The sequence below is a fragment of the Gracilinanus agilis genome, chromosome 5, assembly GCF_016433145.1.
Source record: "Gracilinanus agilis isolate LMUSP501 chromosome 5, AgileGrace, whole genome shotgun sequence".
Classification (NCBI taxonomy): Eukaryota; Metazoa; Chordata; class Mammalia; order Didelphimorphia; family Didelphidae; genus Gracilinanus; species Gracilinanus agilis.
In genome coordinates, this window is record NC_058134.1 from 38,073,959 (window position 1) to 38,092,177 (window position 18,219).

The 18,219-nt window shown below is 34.0% G+C and overlaps 1 protein-coding gene across 1 annotated transcript; it reads left to right on the forward strand.

The window, feature by feature from the left end:
* Window positions 1-1,513: 1,513 nt before the first annotated feature.
* Window positions 1,514-17,467, forward strand: DAZL (deleted in azoospermia like). Its single transcript, XM_044678484.1, has 12 exons — window positions 1,514-1,552; window positions 1,645-1,791; window positions 2,015-2,106; window positions 5,745-5,796; window positions 6,249-6,312; window positions 6,482-6,621; window positions 8,128-8,181; window positions 11,731-11,802; window positions 12,483-12,533; window positions 13,741-13,854; window positions 15,146-15,244; window positions 17,414-17,467. The coding sequence occupies exons 1-12, from the start codon at window positions 1,514-1,516 to the stop codon at window positions 17,465-17,467; spliced, it is 978 nt and encodes a 325-aa protein (XP_044534419.1).
* Window positions 17,468-18,219: the final 752 nt, after the last annotated feature.

Genomic DNA, 18,219 nt, shown 5'->3' on the forward strand with positions numbered 1-18,219 from the left:
TTCAGCTCTACTACTTAAGAAAAGGGAACAAACCTGCTTCTTTAAAAGTTGCCACCTATGGAACATTACCAGTTAAGAAGAAAATGGACAAAAAAGCTAACCTGCAAGAAAACAAAAGAGAAATGGAGGCCTAATTAACACAATTGTCTTGTGTTCAATTTCCCTTCTTCACATTTTCCATCTCATCTCCTATTCCATCACCCAGAGTAATGCATCTTAACTCTATTCAAATGAAGAAAATATTAAATCAGGGACTACAACTTTAGGGCACTCTCAATTTAGTATAACACTGGCCAAGTGTGAAATTTTGGGGTACTATTGGGCTTAATAAAAATAAATATCTGTCTTTCTTAGTATCTTGAGAATTCGAGTGTTTTACTTAATATTTTTTGTAACGATGTATATCATTAAAAAAAAGTTTGTCCCCATTTATTCATTAATAGCCAGGAGTGTCAACTGTAACCTTATCTCTGGCATTTAAAGTGACTTACATTCAGTGTGCACTTAAATATTGTTGATGTATTTAGCCTATCTTGAAAATCACACTGAACAGAAATAATTTATCTTATAGAAAGAGCTGAAATTAAGAATTTAGTGCTCTATTCTTTGAATTATTGGCCTTGAAATTACCTTTGTAATACTTTTCACAAACAAATTTTCACTACACAAAGAGAATTATTTAAAATTTTTCATTTAAAAAATTAAGTTCCATGCCTGAACAATTTGTACTATCCTTATGGTGTATGTGGATTTGATTCTCAGCTCTGCCACTAACTTGGTTTCTTTTTAGTATCTCCTTTTTCTTTCCTCTTTTGGTAAACATAACTTTTTTTGTGTTCCTTGATATCATTAAAGATTGTGAGGATGAGAAAAAGGAAGAATTCTTAGTAGAACTGATTTGTAGTTTTTTTAAGGAAGAAAAAGATGCTTTTCAAAGACAGCTAATATATCACAATAGGGAATAGGATCATTAGCTTCCCCTACATAGCATGAGCTGTGGCCTGTATGAGGTAATAATGATTCTGCCATCTAGTACCAAAACATAGCTAGCACACAAAGGGAAGAGTTATATTTTCAAGTACCATGGTAATTTTGGTAAATAGAAAGGAGAGGCTTTTATGCTCTGATGCCTAGTTTCCTTTAGCCACAGCTTGATTTCTATTAAAACTTGGCATATCTGTTTTATGAACTTATTGAAACAAAAATCTTATTAACTGAAATAGAACAGAAAGTCTTTTAAATAATAATCTTGTTTTTTGTTACATATAATTTTTAAAAAATTAGTCTTTCTGATTTTTTTATCGGTTCTCAAAGTTTTCACATTTTTAAAAATATCTCATATCTATGTATGGGATGGCAATGAGCAGCCTGAAAAAATATCTTATTTCTGCTGTGGATCCTATTTGCTTTATTTATTAAAATTCATATTTGCCCATGGAATGATTCCTTTTAGGTCTTTGGGCTTAAGCTAATTTGTTTAACCAAGATAGTGTTGTGATTAGATCACTTAGAAATGGAAGCTATTTACATTAAAACATTTGGTTTTTTGAATGTAAGTTAGAATTTTATTTCCTTTTGAATATTTTTTCTTTTGTGGTTGGTTATTATTACATGTGTGCTTTCTTTTCTTTTTTCAAAATACAGTCTGCTGCAAATCCTGAGACACCAAACTCCACCATCTCAAGAGAAGCTAGCACCCAATCATCATCAGCCACAGCCAGCCAAGGATATGTTTTACCAGAAGGCAAAATCATGCCAAATACAGTCTTTGTTGGCGGAATTGATGTTAGGGTATGGTATTCAGTATTCTTAGGAGTTAATAAGATTTGAGCCTTGTGGGGTTTATTCTTTGTATAAACATTATATAAACCTGGAATTGGATCTCTGACTAACTAAATCAGTCTACCCTTTCAAAATTTTGTAAAGTTTTAAGTTAATAGGGAAGTTTGTTGTTCTTGAATTGGGAATTTGGGGTGCAGAATTTTTATTTTTGAAGCTAAATTCTTTTTCATAGATGGATGAAACAGAAATTCGAAGCTTCTTTGCTAGATATGGTTCAGTGAAAGAAGTGAAGATAATCACTGATCGAACTGGTGTGTCCAAAGGGTAAGTAAAACATTTTTCATATTGATTCAGTGAAAGTATATGGACAGAGGTGGGGGGAGCAGTTGGGCAGCTCAGTGGATTGAGAACCAAGCCTAGAAACAGGAGGTCCTACGTTCCTGTGTGGCCTCACTTCCTTCATAGCTGGGTGACCCTGGCCTAGTCATTTAATCCCTATTGCCTGGCCCTTACCACTCTTCTGCCTTGGAACTAATACACAGTATTGATTCTAAGATGGAAGGTAAGAGTTTTAAAAAAGAAAGAAAATATATGGATGTTAATGTAATTGTAGAGAAGCAAATCCTAAAATTTGTACCTTTTCAGCTGTGTCAGTGGATAAGACACTGTGGAGATGAAAATTAATATTCAGTAGCTAAGTATTATATTTTATAAAGTTTTATTAATAATAAACTAACATAAAAAAAGCTAGAGTGAAAAGGTCCTAAACTAACTTCAGCCATGCTCCTGAAGAAGAGAGGAATAAGGAGGGAGCTACAGAACTCATAAAACAATAATGTGACCATGAGGCACAGTAGAGATTAAAGGGAATTTTGGGAAATACTAAGGGACTTCTGGAGATGAAGTCCAGAGGTTCAAAATCTTTAATATTCAGTGAGAGTATTTAGATGTTTCATGAAGTTACTAGAAAAACAAATCTTAAAATTGGTACTTTTATAGCTGTATCAATGAAATTGGGACTACATAATTCACTGCTTTGTTACTTTTTAAAGAATATATTTAGATGCAAAGGGTCTGGCCCTTACCATCCTTAGCTGAAGTGGCTTGGTTTCTTGATATCTAGTTATAAATGCCTCATACTCCAAGCTTAAATGCATTTTCCTTTTAATTAATAATGTTAGATTTTCTTCCTATGTGTCATCATAAATTCTATCATTACCCTTTGCATGACTTTTAGAACAAAAACATAGTTGACATTTGAGGAGAACAAACAAAAAAAAAAATCTTGAAATACTTTGTGACCTGATGCAGGTATGATATAAGGGCCTTTTCCAACTCTTATTTTAAAAGATTTTCTGCTAACCTGTGTTTTATTGGGAAAAATACATTTGAATAGATAAAAATAACCAGTACTTCCCTGTCTGTGCCTTTGCTGAATGTTTCTTTAATAACTTTTAAGGGTTCCATATGAAGATACCTGCCTCAAAAGGAAGTTTGTATGAAAAGTATTCCTTTTGAAATTACAAAATTCTTTTATAGCTTTTAAGAATTTAATTTTTAAATTCTTTAGTTGAAAACAAAAATTATGAGAGGTCATTTGACCAAAGACTTAACAAATATAACAGATTATTTCAGAGTAATACAGACTTTGGGGGAGAGATACATAGTTTGTGTTTACATTAAAAATTTTTGTATATATAAATGGTGATAATATGCCAAAAGACAGATTTCTGCCACCACCAACCCTGTTTGTTGATTTCAACTTGTTAACCACCACACCACACTTAGGAGACTGATCACTTAAATAGTTTCAAATCCACCTAATTGTACTGTTGATTAAACCCAAGTTTCTTTATCTCATCCATAAAGATCCCAAAGAATATTTTTTTTCCAAATGACAATTACTAAAGTTTTTCATTGTTTTATATTTTAGATACAAACTACCAAGCAAAATTGGTTTGTTTTAAAACATCCCTTTTTAACTATTTTCAGCATTTCTTCAAAAAATGTGTGCCATTTGAGAGGAATTTTCCAAACAGATGTAATTTTAATTTCTGTCAATAGGTCATATGATTAGGCAGATGCTTAAATGTTCTACCCTTATGGATTTAGGGAATCTCTTTCTCATCTTGCCTTATCTTAATCTATTCTTTAGCGTCTTACAGATCAAGTGGCAGACTTCTTTTGTCTCAAATCTCAGTCAGAAGTATAGAGGCTTTCAGCAGTATCTCTTGGCCTTTATACTTAATCCTTTTACCACAAAAAGTGACTTTGCATAGAGGGTTTTGGGGGAGAAATCTTTGTGACCAGAGTAGTTTTGAGTGTTAACTGAGGTTGAGTAGATAAAGAACAGTTTGATATGTAGAAGTAGAGTATAGGGTAATAAACTTATTTTTTCTGAGGGTTATATGTGTAAAAATCCCAGTTCTATTCTGCTTACTTGTACTATGCATAACAATGGCTTTAACTTCTTTGTAACTACTCTGGACCTTGGTTTCCTCTTCTGTTAAAAGAGGAGATGACCAAAGATCTGGGACTAATCATTAAACCAGTTTCAAACCCACCTATTACTTATCAGTTGATGAACTTATATTTCTTTATCTTATCTATAAAGATAATCAAAAAAGACTTTTCCAGATGCCTTGTCAAAGTTCAGACATAGTAGTTTGAATCCTTCCAGCAAGATCAGGAGGTTCTTGAGAAACCAAGTTCTTTAAACTTTTTTAAAAATATGTTTTCTTGACTATGTTATGATATAATCTGTTTCCTTTGTAATCCTATATATCTTATTTTTGTGTATTTTAAAACATTCCAAGAAGGAGTTCTTAGACTTCACCAGACTGCCAAGGTGTGGTCCATGACACAAAAAAAGTTAACTTTTGGACATGACATCTTGAAGATCTCCTCCAATGAATATGAGCTTTGGAAATAAACTTCTCTGGAACATTATCAGCATTCTCCTAAGTAGAAAAATCAGTTTACTAAGTAAAAATGGACTATAATATTTTTGCTATATTGGTTTTTTTTTAAGATGGCTATATTTTAGCAGTTAATTAAATAATAGTTGCTGATTGGTTAAGGAATTGATGTAATTGGATTAGTGTAATAGAACTTTCCTAAAATACAACTTCTTATAAAACAGAATTTGTTTTAAGATTAATTCATCTTGGATTCCATCCAAAGGGACTACCAAACCTTATTATAAGGCATTTTATTTTGACCTAAAAGTTGGTCCTACGACATTCTAATAAAGCTAAGTCACTTGTTAGGGAATTGTATTGCTTATTTATTAATAAATATTAATTATTAATTAAATAATGATTGAATTATTTAATTAATTTAATTGAGAATTAATTTAAAAATTAATTTTTTTAATTAAACATTTACAAAGCACCCCCCAATATATTGGATTCTATACATCTTAGTTTCAAGCTGGCAGAGAGAGTGAATGTAGTGTTATAGAAGGGGACAGGTGGAAGTTGCGGTTTAAGTAGCGTGAGACATTAAATGGAAATTTAATTTAATATAACAAACATTTTTTTAAAGAGCCTACTTAATATCCTGGGCACTGGTAATACCGAAGACAGTCTCTGTCCTCAAGGAGCTTATATTCTACTGAGTGGAGACACAAAATATACACAGATAAGTAATTAAATACAAGACCTTGAGCTTTAGACAAAGTCTCAAATAAGGTTAGTCCATCCACAGATATTTCCTGGGCACCTAATGTAGCATTAATTATAAACTATGGAGAATAGAGAAGTAACAGTAATAGGAAGACTGTCCAAGATAGCTCCTTTTATATAAAATAGGGGTATCTCAAGAATTAAGAATTCTTCCCAAAAGTTATATCCTCATTTCTATCTGATGTGATTTCATAAAACCTGAGGGTGAAATTTCCTGAAATTAGAATTGCTTGATAATAGCATATCCTATTAATCATCTCTAATCTGCCTTTCTAGCTATGGATTTGTTTCGTTTTATAATGATGTGGATGTGCAGAAAATTGTAGAAGTAAGTAAACTTTTTTTTTTTTAACTTTATTTTGGCTTTTAGTGGTAATGGTATTTTGATTCCTTTCAAGTATTTACATATGTTTGCAAACACAGAGATGGTTACTTCCTATCCTGTAGTTCTGAAACTTAAAATCTTTTACTAATTTGGCAGAATTCCTAAACATTTCTTTATTGTTGGTTCTCCAGTTTTAGAAAGGGGTGGAGCCCGAGAGGGGTTGAGCAGAATGTAGGAAGAATTGGCATTTGTAGTTGTCTGTTTGGGAAAGGAAAAGAACTAAAATAAGAGCACTTGTAAGGATAGAACCCAGTTTAGCTGCTCTTCCCTATTTGTCTGTTCAGATAACATTAGTTATTATTGAGGCAGAATTGTTTAACTACAGCTCTATAAAGTAAACTCTGATAATCATCTTAAGGAAAGACACTGGAAAAACTCCCTTTTTTCTCCCTCAGTCACAGATAAATTTCCATGGTAAAAAGTTGAAACTGGGACCGGCAATCAGGAAACAGAATTTATGTAAGTACACACACACACACACACACACACACACACACACACACACACACACACACACACACACACACCCCTGTGTGTAAAGAATGGTCTGAAAGGGGTTTTTTATTGTCATAACTAATTTTTTTCAGTATTGAAATTGCTATTTTTCCCTCTTTTGTCTTTCCTAAAGGTGCCTATCACGTGCAGCCACGTCCTTTGGTTTTTAATCCTCCACCTGCACCACAGTTTCATAGTGTCTGGAGTAATCCAAACACAGAGACATATATGCAGCCTCCAGCAATGATGAACCCCATCACTCAATATGTCCAGGTAAAAGTTGTTTATTAAACTATTAATTTTTTAGTTTTTTTTCATGTGTTATGATCATCCAAAGCATATATTAATATAATTCAAAATCATGGAATCATTCTGGGCACATTGAGCATCTTCTAGTCTTAACTTGCTACCCAATTTAGGAATATCCTCTGTAATATCCCTGATAAAAGATTAGTTTGACTTCTGCTTGAGCACTTGCAATGATAAGGAACTCGCTAACACAAAGGAGCCTATTCCATTTTTGGAAACCTCTAATTGTTAAAGAGTTCTTCCCTATTCTGAGCTGAAATCTGCTTCCCTGTGACAACTATACCATGGATCTCTGGAGTCACATTTTATCTTTTATTATTTTGACAAAACAGCCCATTAAATGTTTTAAAACAACTATTATGTCTCCCTGTGGTCTTGTCTTCAAGTGAAACTTTTCCAGGTCCTTTGTTCATTGCCTTTCTTTGGTCAGGTTCAGGTTTATCAATGTTACCATTCACCATTTAATTTTTAATTCTGTTCAACAGAATTTAACAACTACTTCATATAATCTGACCATTCAGATCACAATAGTATTATTGATTCCTTTATCAAAATATAGCCATTATATAGTAAAATCTAGAGTTTTATTAGTTTTATTTTTAGCAGTCACATCACATTTCTGATTCATAGAGCTTTTCCATCAATAAAATGACTCCAATCTTTTTTCAGCTTTACTGCTGCCAAACTAAGCACCTCCACTATCCATAATTACATAGTTGAAATGTAATAAAATTAAATGTAAAGTCCTACATTTAATATTTTAAGTCATCTTATTTTTGCCCTGCTTTCTAGCTTGTTGAAAACTGAATTTTTATTTCTTTCATTGATCATGTTAGCAGTTCTTCCTCCTAGCTTGTAACATTTACAAATTTGATGTGTCTTTTATATTTTCTATCAGATTGTTGATTAAAAAATATTAAAAGGCATAGGATTCTGGAGTATAGTGTTTTCTTCATTTGTGTATCTTCTTGACTTGTACTCTTATCTAATCCACATTAAACTCTTAGGAAATTATGGAGAGGCCTGTCAAAAGTTTTGCTGAAATTAAAGCATAGGTTGTGTAAGTAGTGTTTCTTTGATCTGTTCTCCTAGTAAATCCTATTAAAGAAATGATGTTGGTTTGGCCTGATTGGTTTTTTAGTTGGATTCATATTTCTTTCTAAATGTTCACAGATACCAATTTAATAGTTCATTCTAGAGTTTAATTGGGAATCAAATTTAGGCATAGTTTTTTTTATTCTTTTTCACTGGAATAAGATTTTTGTTTCTTGTCTTCTGGGGCTTCTACTTTTTTGATGTTTTCTCAAAGGTTATTTCTAGTGATCACCTCTACAAGTTCTTTTGGTATTCTGGTTTACTCTGGGCCCCAAAACTTGAAGATATTTTTAAAAGTAGCTAGAATCCTTCTTACTACCTAATTCCTCCCCTATTTTGACCTTCAATTGCCCTCTCTCCAATGTCTGTCCAAAGTTTTTCATCGTAAAGACCATTCTCCTTGCTGAAGAAGATGGAAGCAAAATTAGAGTTGAGTACCTCTTTCTTCTGTTATCTATCAACATTATGGCATCTTATACAAACAGGCCTATTTTGTCCTTGCTGCTTTCCTTACTTTGGCTATAACTTAAAAGTTTTTTTCTGCTATCTTTGGCATTTTGGGGAGGGGCACCTATGATTTTGGGCTAATTTATGTATTCCACTTGTCATAATTAAGAAATAGTTATTAAGACTGTTATATAGAAGAATTCCTCATGACTGGGTTCTTGAAGGCAGTGTCAGTGAAAAAGTAAGTTCTGTTATTCTGGAACAGTTTTGAATCACACTTGATAAAGACTGTTTTCCAAAGACTAACCTAGCTAACTAATACAGAGAAGCTCTTTTCTTGCCCACTTGATAAAGCCACGGTACCTTTAGCCAAGGCACAGTATAGCCTCAGTGTAGTGATGATGCATTGGTGGTGATGGTTTTAGTGGGTGCTTAAAACCATAAGGCTTTTAGATTGTCTATATACATTCTTAGCTGTCTATGTTCTTCTGAATGGGAGATCCTTGTCCAGTGGTGGAGTAGTTGCTTAGTATAATAATTGAATCATAATCAAATGTGACAATCACAATTCTAATAAATCCACAAAGCAAAATGAAGTTACCCTTAAGGGAAAGAGCAACCAGGTCTTTCCCTGGAGAGGCAAAGGAATTAACAGCATTAGTTTTATCATGTGTCTGAGAAGTAAGAAGAAAGGAACTTCATTCCAAGAAACATTTGACCATCTTGCAGTGCTCAAGATAATAAGCATTTGCAAAAAGACCCCCGTAGCAGTCATTTCAGAATTATATGCCAACTCTTAAAGAGATTGAAGAGGTATGGATTCTACATTCACCTTGAAAAGACCTTTCTAACTGAATTGACACACTTTCAAAGCTCAATGACAGCAATACAAAGATGGCCCTCCCAAAATATGTTGGAAAAAACAGTGTTCAGAAATGAGAAATGAGGGAGGAAAGGAAAAGATTTTAGGTTCTTGTCTATACTTATCAAGTACCATGAGAATAAAGATAAAGCATCGAGCAGATATGAGGATGACCTGTTACCAATGTAGAGGATATCTCCTAATCATTTTATGTTGTTAGACCACATCAACATGTCAGAGGAAAAATGAAAATGAAAAGATGATGTCTCTGATCTTTTGACAATTTCATCCTATTCTTTTGGGAAAAAACTGTGCCAGAAAATTGAGACTAAAGGAAAAAATGGACACTAATATACTATTAACATATCCTAAGAATGCTTAATCACAGTAGAACAATGGCTTTTAGTTGTCATACACTTCATACTTTTGCTCTACCAACTAGAGGGATGAAAAGGAAATACACTTTCAGAGAAAAAACTAGTTTCTTAAATTTCATGTGGGAATGGATGGTGAAAGATTATCCAAGATACCCATAACAAAGTGACTGCTGAGGCAAAAACAAGTTTGTGAGAAGCTTGTGAAACAACACAATTAAGCAGTTATCTCAAGGTCACATAAAGGTGGAATTGAGAGAATAAGGAACAAAAATGAAAAAGAATGACCTCTAAAGATTTCTATAACAAACTCTTCTGTTCCACTGCAACCATCACATTTTTACCTCACTATACAGGTTGTGTGTTGCATTAAGAAATAGAAGTAGCATGAAAGAAAATATATTGGGAGGAGAGCTGGAATAGACAATGTATGCACAGACTGCTGAAGACACCATAATTCTGAATATATGGAAGCATTTTAAAGGGGGAAATTACCAAAGGCTTGGGGGAAAAAATCTCAGACTTTAATATTTTTTAAGTGACCAAGAAGATAATAACTATCAACCGAAATGTGTATACTTATCTTACTACAGAGATTTTCAGAAAAAAACCTACACACACTTTGAGAACATCCTTGACGAAGGCATATGAGAAAGGAACAAGCAGCTTTCCATAAATTATTACATAGCGGACTTTAATTTTTAAAGTCAGAGTTGAGTGAAAGGTGTAGAGAATACAAGATCTCACCATGCATGTTTGTTGGTTTGGAAAACATTTATTTTGGGAGAATGAAACACTACCTTTTTTCTAACGGGATATCTTCAGTGCATATATCAAACTAATACAAAATTACCCAAAGGCTATAACAAGTGATAACTACATTTAACCTGCTTATTAACATCAAATGGAGTATATAAAGCAAGGAGACATACTTGCCTATATTACTTGTCAGTGTTAGGAGGATGTCCAGTGTAGGATCTAAATAGAAGAAGAATTGCCTAAAGGTGGTGGTGTGTATGTTCCTCCTTGTTTGTTTTGTGTTGTCCATTTCAAGTGCTGGAAGGTTATAGAGGCTTTTGAATGAGACCTACAACCACTCAAGTTTGGTGTGTAGTTGGTCACAGAAAAAAACCAAGTGGCTAAAACATTTCTGTTTTCTATACTGAGATGCATTTGGATGGATAACCTATCCTTTTGTATCTATATCTTGGACAGATAACATGGGTGGATTAGTGAAATAAGCCCAGAATTGAACAGGAGTAAACTGGATTGTCCTTGGGAAATTATATCACATATTGCTTCTCATGATACCTTTCTCTGAAACAAAGGCTCATCTTTTTAATAGTATAATTCTTATCATCTCTCAGGCAACAATTCAAATAGTCTGCAAAGAATTCAAGTTGCTAGTCCCCCAGGGACAATGGAGAGACTTGATGTGGGGTTGAAAGGGTTGGAAGAATTGGCTGAAAAAGGTGCAGTGTATAGGATATTAAAGAGATCAAGAGGAACAGAGCTAAAGCAAGGGGTAGTCAACGGACCTATTACTACTTTTGCTATCTATCCAATGTCAAGAGGACTTAAGAAAGGCCCTGCCTGCCCCATTTGTTTTGGGTTTTTTTTGGAAGATTTGTGGGAAATCATGAAAACAAAGCTAATGGGAAGTGAGTGTGGTGGGCATGCTACTTACCCTGATGGAGGAAGTATCCACATCAGTGAGATCACAGCCTTATTGAAGTATTCAAATTTTTACAAAACCCTGTATTAGGTATTGGAAAGTGCTAGGCACTAATGCTGCATTCTTCTCTGAACATCTTTAGATAGAAAAACCAAAGGATTCTTTTGGCCAAATGAAGAAAAATGAAACTACCAATGATATACAAAATAAATCCAAGAATATTTTTTGTAAAATAATGGCACAAATTGAAGTCCATCCTAGAGTTTTACTACCCACCACTTAGAAAGGACTTAAGGATATCATCAGACATCTGAAATTCTTCTGTTTTTGCTATTGGAAGTTGGCCAGTTTGACTCACAAGCTTATTTCCTTTCCTCTCCCTCTCCCCTCCACCCCCAGAAAATGACTAACATATGACAATGAAAATATGCATCAGAAAACATTTTTTTCTTGATAGAATCAGATTTACCCAATTAAAATTTCACATATTTGTATATGTTGAATTTATATGGGCATAACCTGGATTTCTTAAAGTTTCTTTAACTTAAGAATGTTCCTCTTATTAAAACTTTAAAAAATTTTATCTCGTCATAGAAAAACTAATTACATTTCATTTTCAGGCATATCCTCCTTACCCTAATTCACCAGTCCAACTCATCACTGGATATCAGCTACCTATATATAATTATCAGGTAATTTTTTTTAAGTATAAATATATCCTTTGGATGTTGGGACTTTTCACTGAATTCCGATTTTTTTCCAAAATAGTTTACCCTCTTAAACAGGGGGAGTGTGCCAAAGACAATAACAGAATAGTGCTTTTGGTGGTTTGAAATTCAAAAAAATGTTCTTTTTTTATATTCTTAGGTTTGATAACCATCACCAAATTTCTATATACATCAGAAAATACGTTGTGTTCTCCCCTGTAGTATAAGAAGAGTTCTTTGCTTTCACAAAAACTCTTTCTACCTGTACTTAGTTAAATAAATTGCATAGCATACTAGTCCTTTATGATTTTCTTTTTCAGAAGAAGAGGTTGAAATAAAATCAATTGCCCAATTCCTACATGGCACTGAAGTTAAGCTACATTAGCTATCTCTGGTTTTAGATTAATTTCTTCACAAATTTGTCAGATATTGAGGTACTTCTAAAGGGAGAAATTTAGAAAACTCTGCCATGCCCATGTCTGCCTAAAATCCACCCCCCCCCCAAAAGAGAAATTAGGGTGAATTTCACAGAAGCATAATCTTAAGAACTTTGTTTTGCTTTCCTCTCAGTATGAATAAACCCTGATAAGTAACTAGTAAAATTTGTTTTAAGTTATTCGAAACTTTGAAAAACATTTGCAAAATCAGTGTTTGTTTCCTTTAAGGTACCTCCACAATGGCCTGCTGGAGAACAAAGGAGTTATGTTATACCTCCGGTAAGATGAATTGACAAAATATTAACTTCTTAATCTTCCTTAGGGTTCTATAGAACATTGTTTTTATATTTCTGACTGGCTGTTCTGTCATCAGTTCGTATTCAGTTCACACTGTTTCATTAATTTCATCATAGCTAGACTTGTAAACCATTCCATGGTAGGAATTAAATCAGCAGTTTCTTTTGGGTTCCCAAATAGCATCAATGTCTTTGTACACAATTAATTGGTGTTAAGAATTACTTGTATTTATAGTCCAAAACAGTAAAAGGTTTCAAAATTGACTTTTTTTGTCCCTGCTCATTTTTGCTACAAAGAAAAGAAAAATAATGAGAAATTTTCAATAAAATTTGAACTTGAAAGCACATGAAAAGTATGGAACATTGTGGTAAATTTTGCATCTAGAGGAGGAATTAAGATTTAGAAGGGCCAGGTACTCAGCTATGTGTATTTACATATAATATCTCTGAAGCACAGATACAACATGTAAGTGGTTAGAGAGCTGTCCTTAAAATCAAGAAGGACCTGCAGTTAAATATTGCCTCTGACTCATGCTGACTACATTGTGTCCATGAGCAAAATCATTGACCTCTCAGTGCCCCTTAACTAAGAATATAGATGGTAGGGGGCAGCTAGGTGGCTTAGTGGATTGAGAACCAGGTCTAGATCAGAAGTCCTTGAGGTTCAAATCTGACCTCAGACACTGTCTAGCTGTGTGGCCTTGGGCAAGTCACTTAACCCCAGTTGCCTGGCTCTTATACCTCTTCTGCCTTGTGATACTCCTTATCAATTCTAAGATAGAAAATGAGTATTTTTGTTTTTTTTTATAGAATAAGGAGCCTTTTCATCAAGGTTTCTCTATACTAATGAAATCACAGGGCTAGTACACATGTACATGCACATATTTAGAGTATATGTCTAATTGATGGACATATATTTGCTTTATCTTATTAATTCAGATGATTGAATAGAAATTTAGATGGATTTTTCAAATATTATGTCCTTCAGGCTGGCTTTCTGAATTGAAGATTTTTCCCCCCATAAGATACTTGCTTAAAATAAACTTTTTGAAACCAGAGCAAGATGGATAGGGATTCAGTCCGATTATGTAGTCTGCCTTCTAAATTACAGCATCAGCACATATTTTGGAAGAGAAATTATAGAAATCCCTTTTTGTATCTCTGACTCAACTTTTCTATTTTCAACATAGGCTTATACAGCTGTGAATTACCACTGCAGTGAAGTGGACCCAGGAGCTGAAGTCCTACAGACTGAGTGCTCCGTCCATGAGGTCACACAGTCATCCGGAAATGGCCAGCAAAAGGCAAGAATGTGACTTCGACCTGGATATTCCTAACCTCTGTTATGTTGATAGGCAGGCCTATGGGTAATCAGTAACTTGACCCAGTGTTTTGGTAGCATATGAGAGTTGGTAAGCCCCCAGGTTTCAATAGGAATATGAAAGCTATTACCTCTTGAATCCTCTTGCATCCTTAAATTGTCATCTTTTTATTTGTAATGACCATGATTTTCACTGGCAAATAGGTTAGTAGATGGAGATCTGACATTAAAGTCAGGAAGGCCTGCATTCGTATTCTATATTTGACCCTTGACTAGACTGGGGAAGGTGGGGCAAATCATGTAACTTCTCAGCTCCCCTAAGGATCAGTCTTAGGGTGATAAATTGTGCACCATTGATTCCACACTTGGGAGTTATTAAACAAATTAAATATACAGATCTGGAGCACTTTTCTTGTCCCACTCCTAGTCGTTCCTGATGATTATAACAAAATCAGTTGACAAACGTTTATCAAACACATAATCATTTTAGAAGAAAATAAGTTGGTGACTTCAGAAGTTATGATTAATTTATATGTTCTTCCTCACCAGCTTTTAGTGTTTATATAGCAAAATGCTAACTTGCCATTTTAAATGCACTTTGTATCATTTAATAGAGTACATAAAAGTCACTCAATTTTACAATTAGAGTTTACTACTTACAAAAAAACCTTAAAATATTTTGTTTATGAAATTTTATTTTCTTAAGCTTTTTAATGATTTTGGAATTCTTGAGACTAAAAGTATTGAGCTCTATAATATAGTATTTTTCTGGGGGAAAAGTCATGGACTCTTCCCCTCTTAGCAAAAAAAAAAAAGTTTGATTTAGTTTAACTAGCTTCTGAAAACTGGCTATTAAAATACTGCCTAACTTTTAACAGTAGAACTTAAATAGTAAATGACATTTGTTAGTACTCATGACTGTCAGAAGTCTTAGAATGGAAGGATCAGTTCTTTTTTCAATTAAACTTTAAGATTATCTTTTTAGGGGACAGCTGAGCTGAGTGGCTCAGTGGATTGAGAGCCAGGCCTAGAGACCGGAGGTCCTAGGTTCAAATCTGGCCTCAGACACTTCCTAGCTGTGTGACCCTGGGCAAGTCACTTGACCCCCCTTGCCTAGCCCTTACCACTCTTCTTCCTTGGAGCCAATATACAGTATTGACTCCAAGATGGAAGGTAAGGGTTTTAAATTTTTTTTTTAATTACCTTTTTAGTATTGAAGAAGAGAGGTAGATGTAGGCTTTAGACATACACTACTGACAAGCTCTGTGTTTCAGAAATCTGTGGACCGCAGCATACAGACAGTGGTATCCTGTTTGTTTAATCCAGAGACAAGACTGAGAAACGCTCTTGTCACACAAGATGACTACTTCAAGGTATGGAGTGAGAAGTTTGAAAAAATAACCATTTAATTTAAGCTTCAAAGTATTCCTTATATTATACATATTATGACTGCTGGGCCACTTGATTGACTGCGTTAGCACTTAATTTTAAAGAAACAAATCACAGTGAGCATTAGGCCCAGCAGCATAGTATTTAAAATGTTGCTATCTAGTTTGTCCTTAGGAAGGAAGCCTATAGCAATAGATAATAATCGAAAGCCTTCTTGGAAAAAGTAAGTGAAAACAAATGGTTAGTTTTAGATGTAGAAGATAATGAAGAATATGGTAGCTATGAATGGATTCCTCAGGGACAAAGCCAAGTAGTTCTTTTGGAATAAGATGAAATGAACTAATTAAGAGGGGAAATGGAAGCCAATTTAGAGTCATCAAAGCATGAAAGTTTGGATTTGAGGACTCCTGCCTCTTTTACTAATTCACTGTATGAGCATGGAGAGCTTACTTAGTTCTTCTGTTGAACCTCCCAACTCTCTTCTGCTCAGAGAATTTACAAAGATGTAGAGCTGATCGTGAAGCTCATTTAGGAAACTTCTGGTATAAAACTTGTATATGAAGATGCTTTGGGCTTTTTCTTTTGGTGCCATAAGGCAGTGGAAGGAGAAGGTTTTTCTTCATTACATGCACAGACAAGGGACCATGCATGATGGCTACTTTTACCTGACATGCCTACAGAGCCTGGATCCCTCTTTACTTCTCTGTCCTCCTTCCTGGGAGACATTCACATTCTACTGATGGACTCCTTCAATCACCAAAAGGTTCTGCAGCCCCAAAGAGCCATGGTTTGTGAGAGCAACCAGACCTACTAGGGCCAAGCTTGGGTTTCCTTGGGACTAATACATACTTAATAAAAGTTGGGGGTAACATGGTATAAAGGCCCTGCCAGGTTCCAGCTCTGTGACATGTCGGCAGATCATTTCACCTTTGTTTCAGTTTTCTCATCTGTGAAAATGGCCATGCTTCACAGGGTTGAGAAGGTGGCATGTAAATGTGAGCTGTGACTTTTATTGTTTTACAGCAAGGGCTCATACAAGTTTTCTTGTTGCTTCTATTGGACTAAAGCCCTATTCTGAAGGTATATAAGAGTGCTCACTTGTAGACCGGGGGAGTGAATAAGTAGTTCTTTTAGAAGAGCAAAAAGGGAGGGAAAAGCTTTTCAAGTAAAGTTTTTCTAAGGGCTCAAGAGCATTAGCAGTGTACCTTCCTGGTGCTGAGGCTTTCAGTGTAATGGAAGATTTGGAGAAACCAATTTCTAGTAGGAACCTTACTGACATAATGTAATCTGGGTTATTTGTTTGTTTATAGTTTTTTGCCAGTTTCATATGAGTATCATTCACATTTATTTATGGAGCATTTTTTGTAAGGTTTTACAGAAGCAATACAGTTCTTGCAGGAAAAAAGATATAATTTGAGTCCGCTTTGCTAAATGACAAAAAAGAAAACAGTATTTACATTTACTTATGGTCTCTTCCTCTCTCCTTCCTTGGGACATTGCATTCTGTCATCAGTACAAATTGGAGCAAATGGAAGGAGGCCTAAGGTAGAATATGTGTAGCTTCTTTCTACCCATGGAAGGAACACATTTTTAAAATTGTTTTCCATGTATTCTTAACAACCCCTTCACTCATAGGGAAGGGAAAAAAATGAAGCTTTATTGACAAATAAAATTTCTATCTATTTAACATACATAACGGGTTTTTGGAATGAAAGTAAAGAAAGATTTCTGCTGGATATTCTTTAGTTTTTGTTTTTTTAACTATAAATAGAGGATAATTTTGCTCAGTGGAATTCTATTAATACCTACAACAATTTTAATGGTATAGCAATTCATTGTCTATGAATGATCATTTTTTGCTTTTAAATGAACAGATATATCAGATTGGCCAGATTTTTAGTGATGAAAGAGTTCAGGACTTATATTTCACAATACTATATAATCTTTTTAAGAGGGTCTGTTTTTGAAAGAAAATAGAACATTATATGGTCTCTTAGGACCTAAATTATGTTAAAATATATTTTATAAATAATATTTTATGTTAAAATTACTCAAATGTACAAAGTTCTTTATAATCTTGTTCTTTTTTTTTAGGTTATATCAATAATAGGAATTTTTCACTGAAGTAAATGGAATATGTATATTTCTTCCAGGACAAAAGAGTACATCACTTTAGAAGAAGTAGGGCTGTGCTTAAATCCGTTTGAATCCTCTCTGCTGAAGCTTCCAGTGTTGTGGACAGTAGTTACTGTTTTTGAGTATTACGAAGATACAGAGAGTTCCTGTTTTCCACTATTATGGAAAGTTAATTCTGAATTTTTTGACAACTTATTGCAAGACTTTCTGTGCAAGTTGTGTTAATTTTCTTAGTATGTTGTGTTTATTTTGCATTGAAACTGTTCTACTTTGGATATGCACTTAGTAATTGGTTCTATGTTGAGTTCACAGTTGAAAGGGAAAAGCAGTTGAAGTGGACAGGTATAACTTTAGGGTTTACATGTTAGTGCTTCAACTGGTACTGAAATGTTTTTGAGACTTTAAAGGCAAATGTTGGTTTTCAAAATTTTGCTTTATAGAAACTTAGTGTTTTGAAAGGTCAGAATTTTGACAGTTCGAATGTTCTTAGCATTTAATTCCCCAACAAATACCTCTTCAGCAGTACGATATTTACAATACAATGCTTTGTGTTTATAATTTAATTCTAGAAATTTACCACAGAAGCAGACTTTTTAAAACTGCATTTTTAATCAGTGGAACCAAATATATAAAGTTGTAGCTTAATTGAAGACTTCCAATTCTAAACCCAGTATTATATAGCAGATTCTCTACAGACAATCCAATCATTGGGTGTTGTGTTTATCAGTTCAATTTTGCTTACAAAGTACTTGGAGTCCAACAATAGATAATTGATTGGGATGGCAATTAGGGTAACTCAAATTCTGGAAGTAATTTTTAAAAA